This window comes from Fusarium pseudograminearum, chromosome 2 (genome assembly GCF_000303195.2).
Source record: "Fusarium pseudograminearum CS3096 chromosome 2, whole genome shotgun sequence".
Classification (NCBI taxonomy): domain Eukaryota; kingdom Fungi; phylum Ascomycota; class Sordariomycetes; order Hypocreales; family Nectriaceae; genus Fusarium; species Fusarium pseudograminearum.
Genome location: NC_031952.1, coordinates 1597252 through 1609531, shown reverse-complemented (window position 1 = coordinate 1609531; position 12280 = coordinate 1597252). Strand labels below are relative to the sequence as shown.

Below are 12280 nucleotides of genomic sequence, written 5' to 3'. Positions count from 1 at the left end.
CCCCTCAGGGTATCAGAAAAATTGGCCGCTGGAAGCATAAGAGACGAAATTAGTAGGCCAGCTTATGCTACTTAGACGATACCCTTTAGGCTATTTACTTTTGTACCCTAAGACCAAGAGGTCAACTTTTCTGCTACCCCTTAGTGAGGATATTAATTCATGGGTTGAGTTATCGTCTAATTCAAGGCCCGTGTTGTTTACGATGGGTCATGTCTAGAAGTTTGATGATCGGCATCGGCCACACCCTTGTCTCTCACCGCCCAGATTCTGCCAACATTCTGCCGTACTTCACCACTTTGGGACATTTACCTCGAGGTCGACCTGGTCGCTCCTTCTCATCATGCAGAGCTTGCCCTAAAGGTTACAAACCACGGAAAATGGCTCCGAGACTCAATGCGCGATCTCGATTGGGAGCTCAGGCGAACTCTCCCACGGACAACGACGAAAACTCGTCTCAGCAACAAGATACTGGCGACTGTTTGTCGGAAATTGTCCTGACTTTGGATGAAATGCCTATCCCCCCACCACCTCCAGCATCGAACACGTTGATGGATTCGGACGACTGGCGACTTGGCGAACCAGTGCCCTCCGACGTTTACCAGAGCTGGTTTAAAGTTGAAAGCACTTTTATCGAACACGAACCGGCCAACCTAGCAGCCGACAAATTGGCAAAGTTTATTAACGGACACGAATCTACTGCGAATCGACTAAAGTTTGTCCGGGTACTGAATTTTGCGAGGGGTCCCTTGGATAGTGTATCATAGAGTGCTGCATATCTTGGCTTCGGGACACCTGCTGGTTACATAACCTTCGTTGACAGAGACATTTCTCGAGTTGCTCGACGCTACTCAATGAGCTACCTTGAGCATCGAAAGAACTTCTCTACAACCGCTAATAAGCGACCCCAACGACAAGATAACGTGAAGGACTTATGGTCCATGGTTTCCATCCTAGACCGTGAGCACTATGGTCTACAACAGCGCTTACTTCGCACTGGCGCAACCATTGTCTGGAAGAATGATTCCCGTCCTATCCGTTCCACTGACGAGGATGAAGGTGTACCCCTCCTCAGTGAAATCGATACCCTTCAAAGCCAAGTGGCAACAATCTTCGCTATCTTACGACATTTCCCGAACCGGTTTCGTTCATACATGAAAACCCCTGACAGGCCTGAAGAATATGTCTGGGGTTTCTCCCACGAGGACTGGTTTCGTGCCAACGCCTGTCTTCAACGCCACCTTCTACGACGACAGAAACACAAAAACATCACGGTAAAGGACACTCAAGGCGATATCAAGGATTGGCCAGGCTTTATCCAGCCTGCAGCCGGCCCTAATAACGATGAAGAAGACGATGACGACAACAAGCCCCCAGATGCTAATGTTATTCGTTCTCTGGAGGCAGAGCATACCCTGCTAGGCGACGATTGGCTTGGTGACATGCCTCTCGACAGCGACAAATATGCCAAAAAGTCGGACATCATCGATGCCTTTGGTGAAGAGGTTGCTGGCCAATTTGAGTTCGATTCTACCACTGAAAGAGTCCAGGACTCTCTTGGGATGCTTGCTGAGTATATTACCACTGGTATTTCAGCGACGCTCGCGGAGGCTATCCCCTCCTGTGACCCTTTCGAGGAGGGCGAAAAGCAGCGCACCAAACTTAAACTTCCCCCTCCTAAGTACCCTTCAGCTAAAGCTCTAGGGTATCTTCGCGATATACTTCTAAAGAGGGCTTACGTTGCCTATGATAAGACGCTGCCTCGCTCTGAGATGGCGAGTTTATGCCCCGGCAACGAAGATGTTGACCCTGAATATCAAGCTACTTCCAATCAGCTTGAACTTCAGCGGGGTGCGCAAGATCTAACACTTGCAGAGGAGGACCTGGACACATCTGACAGGCAGTTTCATGGTGTCCAGAATCTTTTGGGGGAGTTTTTACCACAGCATGATCTTGAAAAGGTCTGCCAAGAGGTAGGCATCACCGACTGGCGAAATCTGGAACTCAACTCAGAACATGCGCCTGGGAAAAGGCTTAAGCCCAATCAGCTGATAGACGCTTATGATTTGCACTTGAAACTCGAAAGTACGATGCATGCGGCATTGTTGACCAGTGAATGTGGCATTGGGAAAACTAATACCATGTTGACTTGTCTGCATATCTCTGCTAAACGTCTTATTGAGCGATGGGAAACCAACCCCTGGCCACTCCAAGAACATGAGAGGGTCTTCAAACCCACGGTTTACATGTGTCCTTCGAGGGTTCTTGATCAGACCTTCACGGAATTTTCAGATTGGTGGGGAGGCTATTTTCGGGTCCATGTTTGTTACGGGACGGCGTCTTCTTGTACAAACTTGGCACGGAAGAATGTTACCCTGGGAAACCTAGAGCAAACACAGCAGTTTTTTGATCAACTGGCTCAGGATCATAAAGATCCAATGGTAAGATCACCTTCTGTCTTTAACGCGAAACCTATTAATCTATTCGACAGACAGCTAGAACTATCATTCTCTGCGCTTATCACACAGCTGTTCGCCGTTTCGCGACCGTAAATGGGGAGGCTGTCGGTCGTTCAAAGCTTGGATCAGGCCCTGGTCTTCAAATTGATGATGGTGAGAATGACTTGGACGACGAGGACCTCGAAGTCCAAGACACACTTGATGGTGACGAGGCCGTCGTGCTGCGAAAACTCGCTTTGAAAAACGTTCAGCTATACCGCCTTATTCTCGACGAAGGGCACGCTGTGAAGAACGTGAAATCTGCAATGAATCAAATCCTTTAACAGATGGAATATGACGCGATAATGATTGCGTCCGCCACAATCCTTTCGAATCATGTCCGTGATTTCTATGGGTACATTGAACTCATTTGGGACAAGGATCTGCCTTTCTCATGGGACGATTGCACATCGGAGAAGGCGGCTACTTGGTATGACACTGCAACATGGGAGAAGCTTACTCAAGGCCATGACGCCGAGGGTATTGACGCGGGTCGAATTTTTCGCAGGACAGAAGACGTGATTGTTCCACCTAATCTCACCACTCGACAGATCCAGAGGGAAGAAGAGTACAGACGTCACATCAAAGAAACAGGCGATCCCCTGTTTCTCATGAACCCGCAACTCTTCTACTCCTTTGCAAACTCTTCCCGTCACTCACCAATTTTCGCGCAAAGTGCAATTCGCACTATCATGCAGATGTTATGTGTTCGACGATCCATGTTGAGCCAGATGACGTTGCCGGATGGGTCGGTGACATGGCCTGGCAAGGGCATCCCGACCCTACTTTGCAACGAGGTCGAGCTGAATCTCCCTGAGCAGGTCAAGCCCAAATTACACCATGCCATTAGAAGTCTTCATGCGAACTTGACTACCCAAGGACCTCGAGGGAAAAAGTTCAAGTCTGGTCACGGCGCCAAAGTCAGTGGCCCAGCTGTCCTATGGAACGGTAACGTGCTGCGAAGAATGGTTCTTGCATCGACAAACGTGCACAATCTCAAGATGACCTCTCCTCTTGTACGTACCACGAAGCTGCTAAAAGATATTGGTATCCAAAAGATTATCGGCCACCAAATCAAGGATGCACCTCTCCATCGCCACAACAAGAAATCCCAGGCACTCATCCCAATGCAGGAGAAGCAACGCGAGGGTTTGCAGCGTCACCAGCGTCCTGAAGCCGCTGCTGGGACCGCTGAGATGAACAGGGTCGCTACTAACGGCCCTACCAAGGTCCTTCAGTGGGCATTCTACCTGACAAGAGACTCTAACAAGGAACTTTTCCCAGAGTCAGCAATCAACCGTGTCAGATGGCTATGCTGGGACTCGCCCAAGTATTGCTGGACCTTGGCCAAGGTTCTTGAATTGCACCTCAAGGGCGAGCGCGTCCTCGTCTATGTCAACAACCCTCTCACATCTGCTATGATTCTCGCTATGCTTGAGGCTCTGGGTGTCCGAACCTTATCGATCCAGAGTAAGCATTCTCAGGGCGAGCGGGACAGTGCGGTGAAGAAGTTTAACTCTGCAACTATGCCCATTAGCGCCCTTGTCACATCCCTTCAGCTATCAAGTTTCGGTGTGAACTTTCACTTGGCCTGCCACCATGGCATTATCGTCGAACGCCCGCATAATCTTGGTACTCAGATCCAGGCTATTGGTCGACTTTGGCGGACAAACCAGGAAAAAGAAGTTCACTGGTGGGTCCTCCATCAACGGGACTCTTACGATGCTTTTGTGGATGCCCGGAACCTGGAGAAGTATGCCACGACACTGGCCGCAGAGGGGAACATTGATGATTCTATCACAGACGAGTACCGCGTAATATGCGCGTATGAGATCCTGCGGTGCTACCTGGGCCAGGAGAGCAACCGGTACCCCCGCCTCCGTGTTGCTTGGTTCGAAATGGACAGCGAGAAGGTCAGGCTCGAGGGGTTCTTCTACACGGCAATTGCTCGTTTCCTCTTTCGGAACCCAGATAGGCAAGACCGAATAACCCCAGAAACAATTGGGGACATTGCTGCCAGGTGGGAACTGGGTAGCGAAATCACAATTGCCCATGTCGAGCCCGGGCACCCAGACTGTCCTCCAACCATTGACCCTGACAATCCGGGACGCATCACCCTCTCCAGTGCGAGGGAACAGGAGAAGGCCTTGAGAGAAAATATAGCTATGTATGGGAGCGAGAATCCTAACAACGATGTCTTTCACCCAAAAGAGGGCTAATGATGACCACAAGGGGGCTTTACAGAGACAACCTAGTGGGTGGCAGAAAAGTTGACATTCTAAGCCTTGGGGTATAAAAATAAGTAGTCTAAGAATCATAGTCTAAGTAGCATAAGCTGCCCTAATAATTTTATTTCTTATGCTCATACCGGTCAATTTTTCCAATACCCTGAAGTGAGGATATTAATTTAAGGCCCAAGTTTTTTTACGATGGGTCATGTCTTGAAGTTCTAAGTCCAATGACATCAGAAGCATGCTGAAATGTTTGTTGAATTAATTTAAAGAGAAAAACATACAATGTCTCGTATATACCTCTTTCCTGAGGATTTATCCCAATCTCGACCCATCCGCCGTATAACTAAATCAAGAAATGTCAAACATATGAATGAAACGCCAGTTCATGCACATTAGACCTCCCAAAACCGTCCTCTTATACTTTCTAAGCTCGATGCTACGTCGTTCGTATAGTCAATTGACGACTAGGGCTCAACGGCACTTTCTCGGTCAACGTTGGAGTAGATTCGAAACTGCGCGAAGATGATGAGATCCTCCGCAATGGTACCCAGAGAACCAAGTAGCCAGGGAAGCGCGTTGAGTAGATACTTCTTGTCTTGGGAGTAGGCAACCAGGCTGATACCGTATGTGAGGTTTCCGCTCATAGATAGCATGAAGAAAAGCAATGCAAGACCTATAGAATGTTAGTCTACCGACGTGATGCTCAAAGGGAAAAGATAAGGCCGACCTTCGCAAGACTTTTCTCGGTGGTTCTTGATGATCTGGGGAATTCGGGCACTACGACACATTAGTATGACCATCAAACTTCACTCGTGAAGGAAAACGCACCAGAGATAAAGAGCTGCACTGATGTATCCCAGGACGAGTCCTGCAAGCTCAATTGGAGTCTGTGCATCTTCAGGCGCATCGGGGGTACCGGGGTCACCACTCTCCCAGGCGCCGACCTTGTATGAGACAAACCAGCCAGCAAACCCAATGACGTATACAGCGAGCAGGCTCAGAGTGTTGTGGACCCAAGGGCTGCTATCGGGTGTTTCGTCTTCGCCGGTCACGATCTTCCTCAATGGCTCCATTGAGGACTCGGTATGTGTCGCATGGCGGCGCTGAGACCCTGGGAGGCCAAAAGAAGAGCTTCGTCGGCGCGATCGGTTGATGAGAGGCGATTCCTCTGAAGGGTCAACTGGTCTTGCTTCCTCAGGACGACTGGTTCGACGGGCATTGAGGGCGTTGTAGTAAACGGCTTGGCCAATGAGGACAATATCGGCAAGACAGAAATAACCTGCCAGGGCAACGGCGGTGGGAGCTAGGCGAGTGAACATGGCTCCTGAAGATACAAAGTTAGCAAGCATGAAGGTTGGCGTGGGCGCAAGCCACTTCTAGCCGATAACAAATTTTCTGACAAGGGCGTCGAAAATGGCGTAACAATGGTATTTGTCTCGACACAAAATTTGTTTTGGGGTATGTATGGAGGAATGCGCTTCGCAATGGGAACCTACCGATGAGATTTGTGACGTCGCCCAGGAGCCAGACGATGAGGAAGGCCATGCTGAGGCCATCAGCACTCTTGGCCTTGTAGTTGGCGAACAATTGGGGTAGCTGCAGGGAATTGTCAGTCTAAGTTTGGACAAAGAGCATGCGACAACCATTGCAGCTGCAAAATGCAACGCAAAGACGCGCGAATGAGAGAGAGACACACCAAAAGACATATCCAAGAAGTCAAACTGATACTGCCAAAGATACCTGACAAAGCTAACGTGACTGGTAACGCATGCGCCGCAGCGGCGATTGAGGTTGAAGCCAACAGAGGCATGGCAAGGTTATCGTCGTCTGGCCGTAGAGATTGGAACGGTAGGAAAGAAGAATATTAGAGGAAAAGGTAAAGGCAAATCCAAGTATGGGACCAAGACCAAGTATAGTAAGAGTAAGAATAAGAGGAGGTGGTGCGACAAAGGTGGGTATCACGAGGGCACCGAGCGACAGAGGAGGAAGGAACGAAATCGGGATCTAGTTATCTGCACGAAGCAAATAAGCTAAGCAAGTGTGTAGATCTTGTTACGAAAACAAGGGTCGTGTTTTGTCCAACCCAAGTATTGAGATCCAGAACCGTTCGTTTCTCGTCACACTTTATCAATCTCTTTGGTTGAAAGCATGAAAAGAGAATAAATTCAAAAATCAGAAGCAAAAAAGAGTTAGAGTTAGCTGTTGACTAACTGTAAGAACGGTTATCCAAGGCAAAAGGCACTCCCAGCCCTGTCTGATAAGGGAGTCCTGTCCGTTGTCGGTTCTGATAGTGGAGGTCTTATCACTGTCGTTTGGTAACTACTGGTTGTGTATTGGCTGGTTAACGAGCGCTTATCGTAGACAGTGACGCACTGGGCTTGGAGATCTTGTGAGCTAAAATATGGGGATTCCAAGGCGCGTGAGTCTTTTTTCGTGAGTGAGAAGAGAAAGAGGTGAGAGACACTTGAGTCTTTCGGGCACCTCCGATAATAAAGCCGATGTTGGCTCTTACTGCCATGATATAGTCCTTTATAGATGAAAATATCATGATGAAAATATCAACGTTGGTTCCAAATTAGTTATAAGCCACTCAACTGTTTTCAGTCATTAGTTATAGGGTAGATTCACAACTCCAGTTCAGCTCAGCTCAGCCAACTTTGCCTCCCTTCCCAGCCACGCTTTAGTGTTTCGCGTGGAGCAACACATGCTTCCCCATGATTCGCCCCAAGCTGCTACTCCAGCAGCTCCCCGTCCCGCGCCCGGCCTCCCCCAGCCGTGCAGCCAGGCAGCCTAGCTTAGACCCCTGACAGCTCATGAGAGACGATTGATCATGCTCCAGACTGAGGCAACGTGCGTACGCAATAGCCAACCACTTCGCGTTCAGCTCTGTAGCTTCAAACGCTTTGGCCGATCTAGAATCCGCCTTTTCCTCAAGCTCAAGGGTTATTTACTTTAAACATCTGCGCTCGCATCCTCAAAGTTCTAGTCTTGTTTTGTTTCCTCCATCTTGTGACCATCAACATCGACCTTCACCGTCCAGTATCCACGTTTATCCATAAGCGCTTCATCGTTCGTAACCCCCCTCACTATCATCATGAAGCTCTCTAGCGGTGCACTGGCTCTTGGGCTGGCCAACTTGCCCGCAACTCTTGCCTGGGGCAGTAAGTTCATCCGATCATGAAACCAGTCTTTATGACGAGCTCACAATTATAGGTCTTGGCCATATGACCACTGCCTACCTTGCTAGCCACTTTGTTGCCAATACGACCGAAGTGCATTTCAAGTATATTCTGTATAACGATGAGGAGGACTATCTCGCCAAGATTGCTTCATGGGCAGACTCAATCCGATACACGAACTGGGGCCGTTTCTCCAAGAACTTTCACTTTATCGATGCTCACGACCGCCCGCCTCACAATTGCGATGTCGATTATGAACGCGACTGCAAGGATGATGGTTGTGTCATCACCGCCCTTCACAACTATACTCAGCAATCAGTCGAGCCTGAGCTGCCCTTCTGGAGGCGCAACCAGGCCGCCAAGTTTGTTGTCCATTTTGTCGGCGATCTTCACCAACCTCTGCACAACGAAGATGTTGAAAAGGGAGGTAATGGACTCTCAGTGATATTTGATGGTAAACATTTCAACCTCCACCACGTTTGGGATAGCTCCATTGCCGAGAAACTTCTGGGTGGCCTTCACGGCGACCCATCCAAGCTGGCCAACAAATGGGCTAACCAGCTTGCTGTTGAGATTACGGATGGCAAGTATGCAGAGGCGAAAGAGTCCTGGTTGAAGGACTTGGACTTTGAGAAGCCCATTGACACGGCACTTGCCTGGTCCCGAGAGACTAATGCACTCGTTTGCACACATGGTAAGGCGATCGCCCCGGTAACAGTTTGTATTTCACCTTATCTGACATGGATCTACAGTTTTACCCGAGGGACCCGACGCTATTGTCGGTCAGGAACTTGGGGGCGAGTACTACGAGAAGGCAGCCCCTGTTCTAGAGGAGCAGGTTGCCAAGGCCGGTTACAGAATGGCTGCATGGCTGGACAAGATCGTCGAGGCCTACAAGGATGCTGAACAGAAGCAGATTTCTGAGGAGCTCTGATTCAGTCGTTTTCTGTTTAGCATATTCGGACGATTTACGTTGATTTACATGCAACTGCACATTTAGAAACTCCCGACTTGGCACTATTGTCTTGTGGAATAACGATAATACCTACCAGGTTACGCATGAAAACACTTTACAAACCGGAGTGTGGACGGATATGGTCATTTATAACATGACATCATATAGGCAATGGGATATAAACCAATTTAATCATGCTCGTTTATTTGATGCTACTCTGAGCCTGAGACAAACGTCAGCCCGGCTATCATGCTGAAAGGATTTTGCAAAAGTACGTTATGGGATGAAACTGGAACACTGGGGTAGGCAAACAGATTTTTATGGGAATAGTAGTAAGCTTAACTGAGTTGACAAATAGTGATACATGCATCTTGTCGCAGGTCAAGTTACAGTGCAAGGGTCAACGTTTAATGCAACCTCGTGGACTGCAACGCAACGTTCATGTGAGTCTTTCATGGACGCTTACTCGCTTGCAACATTTCTGCAACAGATTATTAGTTATCGAAAACCGGCTCAAAGAAGATCTTCAAATCTTATTAGTAGAGAATGACGAGAACTCGATCGATAAATAATCAATGAGTTACCTTTACTGTTTTCGGACCACCCCTCAGCCGACCTGTTCTTTTTCGTCAAGTTTATACACATGTTTTGTTTTGATATTGACCAGGTAAGGAGATGAATGACAGTATACCGTGACCATGATATATGTCCACCGTTGCTTGGCATAGTTTGCGGTTTAAGAATTGAAACAAAATTGGTAATTAAATGCAGTGCGAAATGACTGAGCCAAGCCAATGCCGGAGGGTTCTACAACTTGCGAAAAGAGATGGATATTTGCAAAAATGCCTCTGTTTGACTTGATAGATGATGTTTTCCAGAGAGGGAGAGTGGACTACTGTGACAGAGTGGACACTCTCCGACACTTGCGCTTAACGTTGAAGGTTTCGAAGCTTCAGTGGTCGAAACGTGCTGTGCCTGGAAGTGGTGACCCCTAAGGCTCGCCCCTTACAGCAGCTACTGCAGGTACAGCGCTTGAAGCACTCTGATTGGCCACACCCACCGTTGCAGACTCCGTAAAGGGAAGGAAGGAGGCACGGGCTGAGACGCTTCCAGCCTCATCCCAACATCAACAATGCAGCAGAATGACATGCTCATTGTTGACTCATCAGCACCTTCTCTCTTGGCTTTGGAATCTCGGCCTCGTTAAGCTCTCGGGATTATGTGCACCCGCCAAGATTAGCCAAGCGCTAGCCGATATGCCCTGACTGCTCACGATTCACTAACATGCCCCAACCTTCTCTTGTCACACCAACCGTCAGCCACCTGGAAGAGAATCATTATCTGGGCCAGCTATTGATTATTCAACTCAGGCATTGTCGGTTCTGGATGACTAGATGCAGCACTCCGCCTCGCCTGCTACTCTTGCCGCTGTCTCATGCCCCCGTCGCTGTTTCTCAAACACAGCTAGTGCTGTCTCTCTGTCCCGCGATGCTTTCTCTTGGTGTTTCTCATCAAGTTTGATCGCTTGTTCTTGGCCTCTACCCCTTGGCCCTGCCAGGACTGCCCTTGCCGAACAAGCGAGAGCTCGTTGTTTGCTTCGAGCCTCGACCTTGCTCATGGAGTCCCCCCTCGACCGCCCAGAATTCCATCCGGTCTGATGTGCGAGCCCGAGACGTTGAATTGTCTGGGATTGTCATAATGGAAGCAAGCATCTTGCTCGGCAACTTCGTTTCCGATATCATCTCTAGATGATATCTCCAGTTTTCCACAAGGCTTTAAACCCTCGTCCCACCGTCCTACAATCGAACCATCTTCTTACTCTCTCTTCAGCTCTGGTAGTCTCTTTTCTTCCATTCGTTCCTTTGAGGCCTTAGTTGAAATTATTTTGTGTCTGTGACCATTCTTTTATCTTTATTTCGAATTGGTCTGGTACCGTTCGGAAACTTTTAAACAACGCTTTATTTTCCTTCAGCCTTTCTATCATCCCCTTTCCTTCTACAAGACAGTTCCAGTATAATCTTATTCAAGATGCAGCTGAAAGGTGTGATGGTGGCTCTTTTGAGCATGTCTGCCATTGCGGACGCTTCCGTGGTTCAACGACGACACCCCTTGGCTCGCGCACTCCAACGACGACAATTTGGCGGCGGCGGCAACAACGGCGGCAACAACGGCGGCAACAACGGCGGTAACAATGGTGGCAACAACGGAGGTAACAATGGCGGCAACAACGGCGGCAATAACGGCGGCGGCGGTGGCAACACTCTCCAAGGCAACGCCGTACAGACCGGATCACAGCAGGATGGTAACCAGCCCGGTTCGGATGAGCAAGCAGCTTCGGCAACGTAAGCATTAACCAATGACAGTGTGGACACAGATACAGACCACTAACGCAATGCAGAGATGACAACAACTTCATCAACTTCTGTGCTGGCCAAACACTTACCAACGGAGAGCAAAACCGAGATGGCTCATGTAACGGTATCCGTAAGTAATGGCATATCCTTCCTGCTCATCCTGTATTAACTCTTCCTGCAGCCATGGGAAAGATCCCTGCAGCCAACAAGATGGTTTCCTCTGTCTTCACATCGCCTCAGAACGGTGACAACATCCAAGCCAACCAGAACTTTGACATCTCGGTGCAGTTTATCAACTTTGCGCCTGGTTCATTCACCAACGCAACAAACACCTACTATTCAGCTCCCCAGGATCTTGATGGTGGTGGTAACATTATTGGTCACACCCATGTTACAGTTCAAGATACTGGCGATGACTTGAACCCTACACAACCTCTTGACCCTTCGGTCTTTGCCTTCTTCAAGGGTATCAACGATGCTGGTAACGGCCAGGGTCTTCTCACTGCCTCTGTTGAGGGTGGTCTTCCTGATGGAAACTACCGTATCTGCAGTATGTCTGCCGCATCCAACCATCAGCCTGTCCTCATGCCCGTCGCCCAGCGAGGAGCCCAGGACGATTGTATCCGTATCACTGTCGGAGGCAATGGCGGCGGTGGTGGCGGTAACAACGGCGGTAACAACGGCGGTAACAACGGCGGCAACAATGGTGGCCAAGGCGGTGGCCAAGGCGGCCAGGGCGGCCAGGGCGGCGATCAGAACAACGGCCAAGGTGGCCAGGGCGGCGATCAGAACAACGGCCAAGGTGGTCAGGGCGGTGACCAGAACGGAGGTCAGGGCGGTGATCAAAACGCTGGCGACCAAGGTGGTGATCAGAACGCTGGTGGCCAAGGTGGTGATCAAAACGCTGGTGGCCAAGGTGGTGATCAGAACGCTGGTGGCCAAGGTGGTGATCAGAACGCTGGTGGCCAAGGTGGTGATCAAAACGCTGGTGGCCAAGGTGGTGATCAGAACGCGGGCCAAGGCGGTGATCAAAACGCTGGTGACCAAAACGCTGGTGGTCAAG

At 49.4% G+C, this 12280-nt stretch overlaps 4 protein-coding genes across 4 annotated transcripts, besides 2 other annotated features; 3 read left to right on the top strand and 1 right to left on the bottom strand.

Annotated features, from left to right (window-relative positions):
• Nucleotides 1–209: 209 nt before the first annotated feature.
• Nucleotides 210–4714, top strand: FPSE_10515 (uncharacterized protein; the record flags this gene model as incomplete). The annotated part of the gene is made up of 4 exons (XM_009263632.1): nt 210–712; nt 821–2438; nt 2489–2749; nt 2783–4714. The coding sequence occupies 4 exons, from the start codon at nt 210–212 to the stop codon at nt 4712–4714; spliced, it is 4314 nt and encodes a 1437-aa protein (XP_009261907.1).
• A 479-nt stretch (nt 4715–5193) lies between these two features.
• On the bottom strand, nt 5194–6539 carry FPSE_10514 (uncharacterized protein; the record flags this gene model as incomplete). Its single annotated transcript, XM_009263631.1, has 5 exons — nt 5194–5402; nt 5457–5506; nt 5558–6053; nt 6226–6325; nt 6426–6539. 5 exons carry the CDS (start codon nt 6537–6539, stop codon nt 5194–5196), a joined length of 969 nt encoding a protein of 322 aa, XP_009261906.1.
• A 1284-nt stretch (nt 6540–7823) lies between these two features.
• Nucleotides 7824–8842, top strand: FPSE_10513 (uncharacterized protein; the record flags this gene model as incomplete). Its single annotated transcript, XM_009263630.1, has 3 exons — nt 7824–7890; nt 7943–8602; nt 8661–8842. 3 exons carry the CDS (start codon nt 7824–7826, stop codon nt 8840–8842), a joined length of 909 nt encoding a protein of 302 aa, XP_009261905.1.
• A 2049-nt stretch (nt 8843–10891) lies between these two features.
• Nucleotides 10892–12274, top strand: FPSE_10512 (uncharacterized protein; the record flags this gene model as incomplete). The annotated part of the gene is made up of 3 exons (XM_009263629.1): nt 10892–11205; nt 11262–11347; nt 11399–12274. Coding segments are annotated over 3 exons (1276 nt in total), but the record flags the coding sequence as incomplete, so codon positions are not given.
• Nucleotides 11003–11122: a microsatellite.
• Nucleotides 11853–12034: a microsatellite.
• Nucleotides 12275–12280: the final 6 nt, after the last annotated feature.